At 62.5% G+C, this 14,144-nt stretch overlaps 1 protein-coding gene across 4 annotated transcripts; it reads left to right on the forward strand.

Annotated features, from left to right (window-relative positions):
• The first annotated feature begins 1,487 nt into the window (after positions 1 to 1,487).
• PLCD3 (phospholipase C delta 3) lies at positions 1,488 to 14,130 on the forward strand. 4 transcript variants are annotated; one of them, XM_056512014.1, is made up of 16 exons: positions 1,488 to 2,078; positions 4,496 to 4,657; positions 5,668 to 5,896; positions 5,974 to 6,103; positions 6,521 to 6,746; positions 7,505 to 7,706; positions 7,813 to 7,957; positions 8,314 to 8,466; positions 8,542 to 8,697; positions 8,916 to 8,951; positions 9,469 to 9,628; positions 10,464 to 10,548; positions 10,628 to 10,776; positions 11,792 to 11,927; positions 13,306 to 13,455; positions 13,529 to 14,130. In XM_056512014.1, the coding sequence occupies exons 1-16, from the start codon at positions 1,976 to 1,978 to the stop codon at positions 13,833 to 13,835; spliced, it is 2,529 nt and encodes an 842-aa protein (XP_056367989.1). In that variant the 5' UTR covers positions 1,488 to 1,975; the 3' UTR covers positions 13,836 to 14,130. The 4 variants fall into 4 exon arrangements, with proteins under 4 accessions (XP_056367989.1, XP_056367990.1, XP_056367991.1 ...); XM_056512015.1 differs by having other exon boundaries at positions 1,769 to 2,078; positions 8,545 to 8,697; positions 10,432 to 10,548; XM_056512013.1 differs by having other exon boundaries at positions 1,902 to 2,078; positions 8,545 to 8,697.
• The last annotated feature ends 14 nt before the right edge of the window (positions 14,131 to 14,144 follow it).

The raw sequence follows: 14,144 nt of genomic DNA on the forward strand, positions 1-14,144 counted from the left end.
GAAAGTCACCTCCTCTTCCTGCCCTGTAGCTCCTGGTCCCCACAGCCCAGCCAGGCCTGGGATGGCCTCCCTGCTCCCCTGGACACTCTGGATTTTTGGAAGAAGGCTGCAGTCACCCATCCCTGCCTGCCCCACCCACCCTCAGTAGTGGCTGTGGGAAAACAGCAACCAGGGGCAGAGCAAGAGGAAATGACCTCAAGGTGTGCCAGGGGAGGCTCAGGTTGGACATCAGGAGGAATTTCCCCACGGAAAGGGTGCTCAGGCCTTGGCAGGGGCTGCCCAGGGAGGTTTGGAGTGCCCATCCCTGGAACAGCTGGAGCTGGCACTCAGTCTCTGGGCTGGTGACAAGGTGGGGGTCGGGCACAGCCTGGACTCGATGATCCCGGGGGTCTTTCCCACCCTAAACGATTCTGGGGTCTGTGTGTACGGGGCTGCACACACACACACACACAGACACACAGACACACACAGACACACACAGACACACACAGACACACAGACACAGACACACACAGACACACAGACACACAGACACACACATACAGACACACACACACACACACACAGACACACAGACACACACACACACAGAGACACACAAAGACACACAGAGACACACACACACACACACACAGACACACACACACACACAGACACACACACAGACACAGACACACACAGACACACAGACACACACACACAGACACACACACAGACACACACACAGACACAGACACACACAGACACACACACAGACACACACACACACAGACACACACACACAGACACACACACACAGACACACACACAGACACAGACACACACACACACACACACACACACAGACACACAGACACACACACAGACACACACACACACAGACAGACACACACACAGACACACACAGACACACACACAGAGACACACACACACACAGAGACACACACAAACACACAGACACACAGACACACACACACACAGACACAGACACACACACAGACACACAGACACACACACAGACACACACACAGACACACACACACACACACACACACACAGACACACACACACACAGACACACACACACACACACACAGACACACAGACACACACACACACACAGACACACACACACACACACACAGACACACACACAGACACACACAGACACACACACACACAGATACACACACACACTCGGGGAGGGGGGCTCTGGGTCTGGCACTTCCCAGCTCGTGCTGCTGCCCCTCCCTGGCTGTCCCACCAGCGGGGACGGTCACCTGCAGGTCCCAGCACCCGCCTGGTGCCACCCAGCCCATGAGCTGGGGACAGGGCACGGCAGGACCGGTTCCCCCAGGTGTGGTGACAAAGGGGGTGCCCTGGGGCCCCACTGAACGTGGCCCCCGGGCAGAGCGGAGTTCCCTGTTGTGACCAGCGTGTCCCTTGGGCCGCTCCCCGCTGCAGGCGGACCCGGGGGCGCTGGGGACTCCGGCTCTGTCCCGGGACAGGACGGGCCGGCCCTTGGCACAGAGCGGGACCCGCTGCACAGAACAAACAGCTGGGTGCCCTCGGGACCCCGGCCCGTTCTCGGTGCCGAAGCAGCCCCGGTGCAGAACGAGCCCGGTGCGGTCCCACCCCGGGCCGGCACAAATGGTTAAACAGCTCCGGGCTGCGGTGGCTCCTCCCGCTCCCTCCCCGCGGCCGCCCCGGTCACGGCCCCGCCGCCCAGCCCGGTCCGGCCCCAGCCCCGAGCTCCGCCACCGCCCAGCCCGGTTCCACCGGCCGGGGGCACCGGGAGCACCGGGAGCAGCACAACTGCCCGGGGCACCGGGGGCACCGGGAACACCGGGAGCACCGGGAGCAGCACAACTGCCCGGGGCACCGGGGGCACCGGGAGCAGCACAACTGCCCGGGGCACCGGGGGCACCAAAAGCACCGGGAGCACCGGCGGAAGGGGTACCGGGGGTCCCGCGTCATGATCTGCGGCAGGAAGGCGCGTCCCGCCGCCGAGCAGCTCCGCGCCCCGTCTGACGGTGCCGGTGGCTCCCGCCGGCCCGGGAGAGCCCTGAAGAAAATGGGTGAGTTCGGGGAGAATCGGGCAGAAACTCCGTCTGGGCTGTGCCAGAGGGGTCCGGGAGGGATCGCCGTGGCTGGGAGGGTCCCCGAAACGGGTGGGGAGCCGAATAGGTGCCCATGGCACAGTGGGGGCCCCCATGGCTGAGATGGGTCCCAGGGACAGAAGAGTCCCCGTGGTAGGAGGGTCCCCGAGGTGTATGGGCTCCCCCACACAGGGAAGGGTCCCCTGGGATGGGAGGGGTCCCCAAGGCCACCCCAAAATAGCTGCATTGCCCCAGCCGTGTTGGGACAGCGGGTTAGGGTTTGGCCACACCACAGGTGACAGAAGCCCCCTTGCTCAGGGTATTTATTGTCCCCAGGGCTCAGGTCCCACTCCCTGGGACCCGCCCCAACACCCTGCCTCAGTTTCCCCACCCAGGGGTGCTGCCCATGGCACAGTGGGCACACGGGGTCCAGGCAGGGGCAGGGGGTGCCTGGCAAGGTCAAGGTGTGTCCCGGGGAGGGGCCGGGCTGGTCTGGAGTGGGAGCAGTGGGAAGGGCCAGGTCTGGACGGGGCCGTGTGCCTGGAGCTGCTGCAGCTCCGTGTGTCCATGTCTGTGTGTCTGTGTGTCCTTGTGTCCATCTGTCCCTGTACCTCTATGTCCACACACCCATGTGTCCACCTGTCCCTGCATCCCCTGTCTGTCCATGCATCCCCTTGGCTGAGTCTTGGAGCACCCACCCCTGTGTCTGACTGTCTGTGCATCCTGATGCTTGTGCATCCTCGTGCCCATGTGTCTGTGTGTCCTGGCAGCAGTGCATCCTGCACCTGTCCCCATGCACTGCTGCCCCAGGTCTCCATGCATCAGTGTGTCAGTGCATCCCTGCGGCTCCATGTGTCCTTGCATCCATGTGTGCCTGTATCCATGCATCCCTGCACCTGTGCATGCATCTACCTGAATATCTGTGTGTTTGTCCTTGCATCCATGTGTGCCTGTATCCATGCATCCCTGCACCTGTGCATGCATCTACCTGAATATCTGTGTGTTTGTCCTTGCATCAGAGGAGCCATGTATCCACACATCCTGCATCTCTGTATCCCTGCCTCTATCCATGCATGCAGGTGTTCCTGTGCATCCACACACCTGTGCCCATGGATCTGACATTCCATGTGCCCATGGCCTGTACCCATGTGTCCATGCATCCCTGCATCCCCTATGCTCGTGCAGCCATGAGTCCATGCCTGCCCTCCACCCTGCACCTTGGGCAGGATGTGACCATGCAGCAGGTGCTGGTGGCTTTATCCCCAAGGCCATGGCTGGCTCAGGATGTCCCTGGGAGTCCCAAAACTACCCTTACCCAGCCCAGGAGTGGAATCTCCATCCAGAGCAGGACATGGCCACTGGGGACATTAGGAATGGCTGCCAAAACAAAAAAGGGAGGAAATAAGCACTCCGTGAATAGATGGAAAAGTCCTGGCTGAGGCGTGGGCCCACAATTCCCCTGAGTCCACCCCGTCATTGTTCCCAGCCTGAGCTCTGCTGCTGGCACTGTCCTGGCACTCTTCATGCAGGATCCAGGCAGCTTTGCTGGGATTTAGCAGCTGGGCTGTGTCACTGCTGTGTCCTGTCCCCTCTGAACAGACACTGTGCTCCAAAGGGGCCCAAGGGCAGTGGCTTGCCCTGTCTGTCCTCTCCTGCTTGTCCTGTCCCCTTGCAACCCATTCCTGTCCTATCCTGTCTGTCCCACCACATCCCATCCTGCCCTGTCTTCCCTGTCCTATGGTGTTCTATCCCATCCCATCCCATCCCATCCCATCCCATCCCATCCCATCCCATCCCATCCCATCCCATCCCATCCCATCCCATCCCATCCCATCCCATCCCATCCCAACCTGTTTGTTCCACCCTATCCCATCTACTCTGTCCCATTCCACCTGCTCCATGTTGTCCCTGCCTGCCATGTCCCATCCTGTCCTGTCATGTTTGTCCTGTCCCATCCAGTTCATTCTGCCCCAAGCCTTTGTGTCCAATCCTGCTTGTCCCATCTTGTCCCATCTTGTCTCATTTGCATTGTCACACTGAGTCATTCATGTCCCACCCCATCAGCCTCTCCCCTCCACCTGTCCTGTCCCATCTCTCCATCCTGTTCCATGCCATGCTGCTGTCCCATTGTGTCTGGCCCATCCCATCCCATCCCATCCCATCCCATCCCATCCCATCCCATCCCATCCCATCCCATCCCATCCCATCCCATCCCATCCCATCCCATCCCATCCCATCCCATCCCATCCCACAGGTCTGTCCTGTCCCGTTTGTCCCATGCCATCCCATGGGATGCAGATGTGCACACAGATGTGCACCAACCCCCACTCCCAGCCCATCCCCCGGCTCACCCTTAGAGCCCCCAGACCCCCGGTAGCCCAGGGCTGTCCCCGCAGGGCTGACAGAGGATGAGGATGTCCAGCGGATGCTCCGGGGGTCGCTGCTGCGGAAGGTGAAGGCCAAGGGGGGCGGCAGGGAGCGGCTGTTCCGCCTGCAGGAGGACGGGGTCACCGTCTGCTTCGAGGGACGCTTCGGGCGCGCCCGCTCCCCGCGGAGCTGTGAGTGCTGGGCTGTCCCTGGGGCCACCGAGCCACATCCTGCACTGCCACGAGCTGCAGGGAGGGGCAGGAGCCGCCAGTGCCCCAGCTCCACCCCTAGACCCCCACCAGGGACCCATAACCAAACTCAGACCCCCACCTGGGACCCCGATCCCAATCCACAGCCTTGAACCTGGACTCCCACACAGAATCCAGACACCATGTGAGACCCAGACCCTAGTCCAGGACCCCCACCTGGGACCCAGACCCTAATCCAGGACCTAGACCCCACCCAGGACCCAGATCCATTCCCAGCATGCAGAGCTCCACTTGGATCCCCACCTTGGACCCCAAACACAACCCAGCTCCCAAACCCCCTCCCAAGACCCAGAACCCAGACCCCACCTGAGTTCCAGAGCCCAGCCCAGGACCCAAATCCCACAGTGAGAGCCAGACCCAATCCTGGGACATGGAACTCCGCAATCCAGACCCACCCAGACCTCCACCTGTGACCCAGATCCCTGCCTGGATCCCCACCCAGGACCCAGACCCCAATCCACAACCCAGACTCCCGCCCAGAACCCAGACTCCAATCCAGGACCTGCACCCCGAGCCTGGGATCCAGACCCTCACCCGAGATACAAATCCAACCCAGAATATGGACCCCCACCCAATGCCTGAACTCCAGCCCTCTTCACGCAGTGGCTCCCAGAGCCTCCAACACTTCCCAGTGCCTCCCAGTACACCCCACGCGGAGCTGTAAGAGCCCCCACCCTGCCCCATCCCCCTGGGCTCAGCACAAGGTCCTGTCGCCATCCCAGGCAGACTCTGTCCCCCTCCCCGGCGTCACCCTTCTCTTCCCACCCTCTCATCCCCCGCCTGTCCCCGTCCCCAGCGCCGCAGGGACAGCGGCACGGCTCCTGTCTCGCCGGGGATTAGCGGGCTGAGCCGGAGCCCAGCCGTGTCCCGGGGTGTCCCGCAGGGTGCTGGGGGTGGGTGACCATCGCCCCCCTCCCCTTTTGTCCCCGCAGTCTCGGTGGCGCACATCGAGGCCGTGCGCCAGGGTCGCCAGTCGGAGGGGCTGCGCAAGCACGGAGCCGCCTTCCCCGAGCGCCACTGCTTCACCCTCGCCTTCAAGGGCCGCCGCAAGAACCTCGACCTGGCCGCCCGCGGCGAGGAGGACGCCCGGCACTGGGTGCAGGGGCTCGCCAAGCTGATGGGGAGGCTGCAGGCCATGAGCCAGATGGAGAAGCTCGACCAGTATCCTTCGGGGGAGTTCTGGGGGCTTGGGGACAGGGTGGGGATGGCTGCGGGGTGGTTTCCTTACCTCGGTGCAGCTGGATCCATGGGGTCCTGCAGCGGGCAGACAGGAACAGGGACAACAAGATGTCCTTCCGGGAGGTGAAGAGCATGCTGAGGATGCTCAACATCGACATGGACGATGTCTACGCCTCCAAGCTCTTCAAGGTACCCGTGCTGCGTTGCTGGCTCCTTCTCTGCCTTCCTCCAAACTCCTGACATCAAAGCCACCCACTGCCACCAGTTGGGTGCCACCAGAAGCACGTGGGGGAGAGGGGTGAGGTGGGGTGAGCTGTCCCAGCCGCTGTTCTGTGTGTCCCCAGGGTGGGACATTTCTCCCCTAGCTGTCCCTCTGAGTATCTCCCAAGGTCCCTTTTCACCTAGGGAAACTGAGGCACAGAGCTCTGCTCCATCCCAGAGGGGAGGCCAGAGGGCTCTGGATGGGAAAACAGAGGGGACAGATCTGAGCCCCCCAAGCTCATCCCACACACACTGCCAGCTCAGGGGACAGCAGAGCACGGCAGGGGAGGCTGTAGCCGTGCCCACAGGGAGGGGACAGTCCCTGAGCTGGGCTGGTCCCACCAGGAGTGTGACCACTCGGGCAACGAGCGGCTGGAGGGCCGGGAGCTGGAGGAGTTCTGCCGGCGGCTGCTGCGGCGGCCGGAGCTGGAAGAGCTCTTCGGGCGCTACTCGGGCGAGGACCGGGTGCTGTCGGCCGAGGAGCTGCAGGATTTCCTGCGGGATCAGGGCGAGGACTCCAGCCTGCGCCAGGCCCGCGCCATCATCCGCACCTATGAGCTCAACGAGAAGGGTAGGGCTGAGGGGGGTGATGGTGGGCACTGCCGTGGGTGTGGGGACGGGGCTCTGGCTGGTGCCATCGCCCCAAAAACGGGTATGGGCTCCTCCAAGGTTTCTATTGCTGTGCTGGTGTCCATCCCCAGGGTCAGCCATCCAACACATGGCCTGGCTGGTACCTGGAGGATGTGACGCTGTGGGGACAGGGGATGTGAAGGTGGGGATGGACAGCAGGTGCACTTCCAATCTCGTGCCAGCTCTGGTGAATGTGACACTGCTGAGGGACTTCAGTCTTCCTCATGGCAGGTGCAGGGTGAACACAGCACTAGGAGGACAGGGGACATCATGGTGTTTATGAAGGACCTCCATGTCACAACAGTACCCTTAAGGTAGATGTGGCACTAGGAGGATGAGGGACATCAGATGGGAGATGGAACACAAAGGGGACCTCCCCTGGGTGCCACAGTGCCAGGTCTGGGGTGACATGGCAGTGGGAGGACAGAGGGCATCAGGATGGGAGCAGGGAACCTCTATGCCTTATAGGTGTCACCATGCCACAGCCAGAGTGAATCTGGCACCAGCAGGGTGAGTGACATCAGGATGGAGATGGGACACTCGAGGGAAGGAGGGAAGTTACAGGTCCCCTGGGTGCCACCGTGCCAGGTCAGGGATGAACATGGCACCGCTGGGACCTCCAAGTGGGGAAAGTCCCCAGGATGCCACCCTGCCAGCACCATGCCAGCCCTCTGTGACACCTGCCACCGTGTCCCGCAGCCAAGCAGCAGGACCTGATGATGCTGGATGGCTTCATGATGTACCTGCTGTCAGCTGCCGGTGACATCTTCAACCAGGAGCACACCAAGGTGCACCAGGACATGAGCCAGCCCCTGAGCCACTACTTCATCTCCTCCTCCCACAACACCTACCTGACCCGCAACCAGATCGGCGGCAGCAGCAGCACCGAAGCCTATGTCAGGTGTGTGCCCCGCCCCAGGAGCCCCGGAGCTGCCGTGCCTCGGGGGGACAGGCACACATCAGGGACACATCAGGGACACGTGCGGTGCCCGTGTGGTTGGTGGCAGGGCGCTGAGGGCAGGGTGCCGCTGTGTGGAGCTGGACTGCTGGGAGGGCTCGGACGGGGAGCCTGTCGTGTACCACGGCCACACGCTCACCTCCAAAATCCTCTTCCGTGACGTCATCGAGAGCATCCGCGACTCCGCCTTCGAGGTGAGGGGGGCCGGGAGCCCTGGGGGGTGCTGAGTGCTGGGTGTGGGGTGCTGGGTGCCGGGTATGGGGTGCTGGGTGCTAGGTGAGGGATGTGAGGTGCTGGGTATAGGGTGCTGGGTGCTGGGTGCTGGGTGCCAGGTGTGGGATGCTGGGTGCCAAGTGCTGGGTATGGGGTGCTGAGTGCTGGGTGTAGGGTGCTGAGTGCCTGGTGTGGGGTTCTTGGCGCTGAGTGCCAGGTGCTGGGTGCTGGCTGTGGGGTGCTGGGTGCCAGGTATGGGGTGCTGGGTGCTGCATGCCCAGTGCCAAGTGCCCGTGCCCGGTGCCAGGTGCTGAGCTCTGCCCATCCCCATGCCCAGAAATCCCCCTACCCCGTCATCCTGTCGCTGGAGAACCACTGTGGGCTGGAGCAGCAGGCCACCATGGCCCGGCACATGAAGGCCATCCTGGGGGACAGGCTGCTGACACAGCCCCTGCAGGGGCAGGACCCTCAGCATCTCCCCTCACCAGAGGTAAGGCCACCTGCCTGCCCGCTGCAGTGTCCCCGTGTCCCCTCCGAGCCCTGAGCTCCGACCTGCCTCCTGTAGCAGCTGAAAGAAAAGATCCTGGTGAAGGGCAAGAAGCTGCCAGAGCTGTGGCAGGAGCCCCGGGGTGTCACCTCCCTTCTGGACCCCGAGGAGGAGGAAGAGGAAGAGGAGGAAGATGAAGAGGAGGAGAAGGTGCAGGAGAGGAGCCCCCGGCGGGTAAGAGACTTGCCCAGGGATGTGGTTCTGGGGGACCACAGCATCCTGTTGGTGCCAGGGAATCACAGCATCCTGGTGGTCCTGATGGGAACCACAGTGTCCTGGTGGTCCTGATGGGTCAGAGCATCCTGGTGGTGCCAGGGAACCACCCAGGTGTCCCAGCTGAGCACTGCCAGCCCTGCCATCCCCCTCTGCAACCCTGCTCTCTCCCCTTGCAGTCGCTGCAGTCTCTCCAGGAGATCAAACCTCTGCAGGTGGGTCATGGGCTGGAGCTGGGGGGGCTGGCAGGGTGGGTGCTGTGGGGATAGTGAGTGGCTGTCACTGCCTGGAAAAGGGGAATGAGCCTGGGGACCCCTCAGCTGTGCTTCCCTCTTCCTGATGGGCTGGGTGGTCTGTTTCTGGGGTTTGGTGCTTTGATTTCTCTGTCACCCCAAGTTCTCCATCACATCCAGGGTGACCTGTTGGGTTCTGCATCACTCTGGGGTCTCTGTCACCTCAAGGATTCCGTTATCTTGGGCTGTCCATTCCCTCCATGACTTCAGGTTCTCAGCCTGTTTGGGTTCCCCATCAGCCCCTGGTCCGTCACTCCATTGCCTCAGGTTCTGCACCACCTTGGGGTCTCCACTGCATCAGGGTCCCCACTGCTTTGAGGGTCTCCATGGCTTGGGGGTCTCAGCACTCAGCACCAGCAGGGGAGGGGGGCTGTAGACCTTGGGCTGGCAGGTGGCTACCGGGGCCAGGTTGTCCCTGACACCAGGGTGGCTCCTGCAGGCCAAGGACGCGGCGCAGGTGTCCCCAGAGCTGTCGGCCCTGGTGCTGTACTGCCAGGCTGTCCCCTTCCCCGGGCTAGCCCAGGCCCTGCGCCACCCCCAGCCCTGCCACATGTCCTCCTTCAGCGAGAGGAAGGCACGGAAACTCATCAGGGAGGCAGGTGAGGGCCACCAGGTGGGGACAGGCATGGGGACAGGGATGGGGACAGGGTGGGTCCATACTCCTGAGCACTGGGTTGCAGGATGGGCTGGGAAGGATGGTTTCTGTCTCTAGGGTGGCTCCATGGGGGGTGATCAGGGTCACACTGGCCTCACCCAGGCTGCCCTGAATGGGTGAGACTGGGGTCTGCTGGCAGGGCCTGGGGCAAGAGGCCAGGGCTGGGGTCACACCATCAGGATCAAGGTCTGGGATCAGGGTTTAGGATGTGGCATCTAAGTCCAGGGCCTGGGGCTGGCAATAAGGTCTGGGACAGAGTCCAGGGACTGAGGTGTGGGGTCAAGGGCAGGGGCTGAGGATCAGTGTCAGAATCTGAGGTTGGGGCCTGAGATTAAGATCTGAGTCAGTGTTCAGGGTCTGGGGTCCAGGATTGGTGTCTGGGGCCAATGTCTGGAGTCAAGGATTAGGATCTGGGTCAGGGCATATGCTTGGGGGTTTTGGTTTGGAGTCTGAGGTTCAGGGATCAGGGTCAAGATCTGGGGTCAGGTTCAGGGTTCCATGGTCAAGGTCCAGAGTCAGGGGTCTAAAGTCAAAGTGTGGGGTCAAGATCAGGATCCAGGGTCAGAGGTTTGGGGTCAGGGGTCCAAGGTCAGTGTCCAGGGTTGGGGTCTGAACCCCAGGGTCTGGTTTCAGGGCCTGGCTCACGTTTCAGGCCCAGCTGGGCGGGCTCTGTCCGTGTCCCTGGGTCCCTCACCTGCTGTTGGGACCCTCGAGGCTGCAGTGTCCCCCTGAGCCGTGTCCCCCCAGGCCCGGCGCTGATCCGGTACAACACCCGCCAGCTCAGCCGCGTGTACCCGCTGGGGCTCAAGATGAACTCCGCCAACTACAACCCCCAGGAGATGTGGAACGCTGGCTGCCAGCTGGGTGAGACCCCCAGCCCCCAGCCCCGGCACCCGCCCCTGGAGCCGTGCCCCACCCTGACACCTGTCCTGTGTCCCCGCAGTGGCGCTGAACTTCCAGACGCCGGGGCTGGAGATGGACCTGAACGCGGGGCGGTTCCTGCCCAACGGGGGCTGCGGATACGTGCTGAAACCGCCCTGCCTGCGCAGCCCCCCCGGCGACGGGCCCCGGCGCCTGGCGCTGCACGTCAGGGTGAGGACACCCATCCTTGTCCCAGAACCACCTGGTGCCACCCCCGTCCCTGCTGGGTCACACCCGACACCAGTGCCTGGCCGGGTGCCATCTGCAACTTTTCACTGGTGACACCAACCCTGCTCCCAGCCAGGTGCCACCTAACCTCTTCTGGGTGACACCAACCCCATGTCCAGCCCAGTGCCACCCATATCCCCTCAGAGTGATGCCAATCCCATGTCCAGCCCAGTGCCACCCATATCCCCTCAGAGTGATGCCAATCCCATCTCCAGCCCAGTGCCACCCATATCCCCTCAGAGTGATGCCAACCCCGTGTCCAGCCCAGTGCCACCCATATCCCGTCAGGGTGATGCCAATCCCATCTCCAGCCCAGTGCCACCCATATCCCCTCAGAGTGATGCCAATCCCATGTCCAGCCCAGTGCCACCCATATCCCCTCAGGGTGATGCCAATCCCATCTCCAGCCCAGTGCCACCCATATCCCCTCAGAGTGATGCCAACCCCATGTCCAGCCCGGTGTCACTCACACACCTTCTCCTGGGTGCCACCAACCTCTCTTTTGCAGGTGACCTGCCCTTACAGCTGTTTGGGTACCACCCATGTCTCTCCCATACCCCCTCTGGTATCAGCCATGTCCCTTCTCTGAGATGGCATCAGCCACCTCCCTGCTCCCCACCCCGTCCCCGGTCCCAGCCAAGTGCCACTCACTCCTGGGGACCCAGCCATATGCCATATTCTCCTGGGTGGTACCAACCACCTCCCTCCTCTTACCCCATCCCCACTCCTGGCTGGGCGCTATCTGCTTCTTTCTGGGGACACCAACCCTGTCCCCAAATCCAGCTGGTGTCAGCCACTGGGTGGCATCAGCCACCTCCCTCCTCTTCACCGTGTCCCCAGCCCCAGCCAAGTGCCACCCATGTCCCTTCTCCTGGGGGCAGCAGCCCTTTCCCCACCTCCACGTTCCCTGGGCCCCTGGTGGTCCCTGTGCCCCGCTCCCCAGCTCCCTGTGCCACAGGTGATCACAGCACAGCAGCTGCCCAAGCTGAACAGGGACAAGGGCAGCTCCATCGTGGATCCCTTCGTGCGCGTGGAGATCCACGGGATCCCGGCCGACTGCGCCAAGCAGCAAACCCACCACAAGCTCAACAACGGTGAGTGTGGCACCTGGGCACCCCCAGGGACATCCCTGGGCTCCTGGAGCCATGGGGACACTCCAGGGCACCCCAACCCCCAGGAACAATTCCCTAGTACCTCTATTACCCCCTGAATCCCCGGAATGCCCCGGGACAGCCTGTTCTCCAGGGCCCCTTGGAGCACCCTGATCCCTGCAGACACCCTAGGGAACCTTGATCCAGGGACACCTTGATGCCAGGGGCACCCTGATCCCTGTGAGAGACAGTGCCTTGGGTACCACACTCCAGCACTCACTGCCAGTTGAACCAGAGCCCAGGACGTCCCAGTCTCCTCTGTGCACCACAATGACCCCTCCCCAGCACAGCCAGATCCCCACTAGCAGCTAGGTCCATCATGTCCCAGTTCTTCCCAGTGCTGCTCCCTTATGGCCTCCAGTACACCCAGCCCAAGCCCAGTGTGATGCCCATTCTCCCCAGTATCCACAGCCCCAGTATGACCCCCATTCCCCCAGTATACCCCACCACAGCCCCAGTGTTACCCCCATTCTCCCAGTATGGTCCAGCCCAGCTCCAATATAACCTTCATTCATCCAGTATATCCCATGAGAGTCCCAGTATGATCCCATTCCTCCAGTATACTCCACCACAGTCACTGTACAACCCCCATTCTCCCAGTATAGCCTAGTCCAGTACCAGTATGTCCCCCTTTTCTCCAGTATATCACATCATGGCTCAAACACACTTATAGCCCCAGTATGATCCCCATTCCCCAGTATACTTCACCACAGCCCCAGTATGACCCCCATTCCCCCAGTATGACCCCCATTCCCCCAGTATGACCCCTATTCCCCAGTATACCCCACCACAGCCCCAATGACCCCCATTCCCCAGTATACTCCACCACAGCCCCAGTATGACCCCCATTCCCCCAGTATGACCCCCATTCCCCAGTATATCCCACCACAGCCCCAGTCTGACCCCCATTCCCCCAGTATGACCCCCATTCCCCAGTATATCCCACCACAGCCCCAGTCTGACCCCTATTGCCCCAGTATGACCCCCATTCCCCCAGTATACTCCACCACAGCCCCAGTATGACCCCCATTCCCCAGTATATCCCACCACTGCCCCAGTATGACCCCCATTCCCCCAGTATGACCCCCATTCCCCAGTATATCCCACCACAGCCCCAGTCTGACCCCCTTTTCCCAGTACCCCCCATTGTGGCCCCAGCATCACCCCCACTCCCCCAGCCTGCCCCAGTGCCCCCATTCCCCAGGGCAGTACGGCAGCTGAGGCGGGGCAGGGCGGTGCACGGGGGTCCTGCCGGTCCCTGCGGGGCACTGGGTGGCCCTGGTGGCCGCGGTGGCCACACCCATCCCTGCCGGTGCCGCAGGATTCAACCCGCGCTGGGAGGAGACGCTGCGGTTCCAGGTGCGGGTGCCCGAGCTGGCGCTGGTGCGGTTCGTGGTGGAGGACTACGACAGCACCTCCTGCAACGACTTCGTGGGGCAGTTCACGCTGCCCCTGCCCAGCATGCGCCAAGGTGGGTGCGGTGCCACCCGCTGCCCGCGGCATGGGGACAGCCCCGGCACCCGCTGAGCCCCGTCTGTCCCCAGGGTACCGCCACATCCGCCTGCTCTCCCGGGACGGGGCGGCCCTGTCCCCCGCCACGCTCTTCGTGCACGTTCGCTGCAAGAGCCTGTGAGTGTCCTCAGGAGGGACAGGCGTCCGTGTGTCCCCGAGGTGCCCGTGGGAGGGACACGTGTCTCCGTGTGGGGGACAACAGGCTCCTCCGTGGGTGGACACCCTGTGAGGGGACAGTCTGAGGACACTGCTCGCCTCTCTGTGGTGACAGCAGGGCTGGGAGGACCCAAAGGGGTCCCTGTTCCCCAGTGCCACCCAACCTGCTCCTCCCCTCCTTGAGGGGACAGAGATGCTGTGACAACCTCCCCAGCAACAGCCCAGCACAGCCCCACAGGGGTGACACGGGTGACAGCAGCCACCAAATCTCACCAGTCCTGGCCACGCTTGATCCCAGCCTCTCTCTCGGGGTGCAAGGATGGTGCCATCACCCTGGAGTCCCTGAGGGGACCTGCCACCACACACTCCAGTGTGCCCAGGTGGGGACACATCCCCAACCTCTGCTCTGGCACAAGCGACAGTCAGAGATTGACACCCCCGGATCAAGCCAGTCGAATAAAGGTTTTATTTTAACAGAGCCTGTCCCAGTGT

The sequence above is a fragment of the Oenanthe melanoleuca genome, chromosome 27 (assembly GCF_029582105.1).
Source record: "Oenanthe melanoleuca isolate GR-GAL-2019-014 chromosome 27, OMel1.0, whole genome shotgun sequence".
In the NCBI taxonomy this organism is placed as follows: domain Eukaryota; kingdom Metazoa; phylum Chordata; class Aves; order Passeriformes; family Muscicapidae; genus Oenanthe; species Oenanthe melanoleuca.

Excerpts from the sequence above, each read along its gene's own strand:
- PLCD3 (XM_056512014.1), top strand. The coding sequence starts at position 1,976 with ATGATCTGCGGCAGGAAGGCGCGTCCCGCCGCCGAGCAGCTCCGCGCC. Across the intron at positions 5,897-5,973 it reads CAGATGGAGAAGCTCGACCA|CTGGATCCATGGGGTCCTGC; the intron begins GTATCCTTCGGG and ends ACCTCGGTGCAG. Across the intron at positions 9,629-10,463 it reads GAAACTCATCAGGGAGGCAG|CTCAGCCGCGTGTACCCGCT; the intron begins GTGAGGGCCACC and ends AACACCCGCCAG.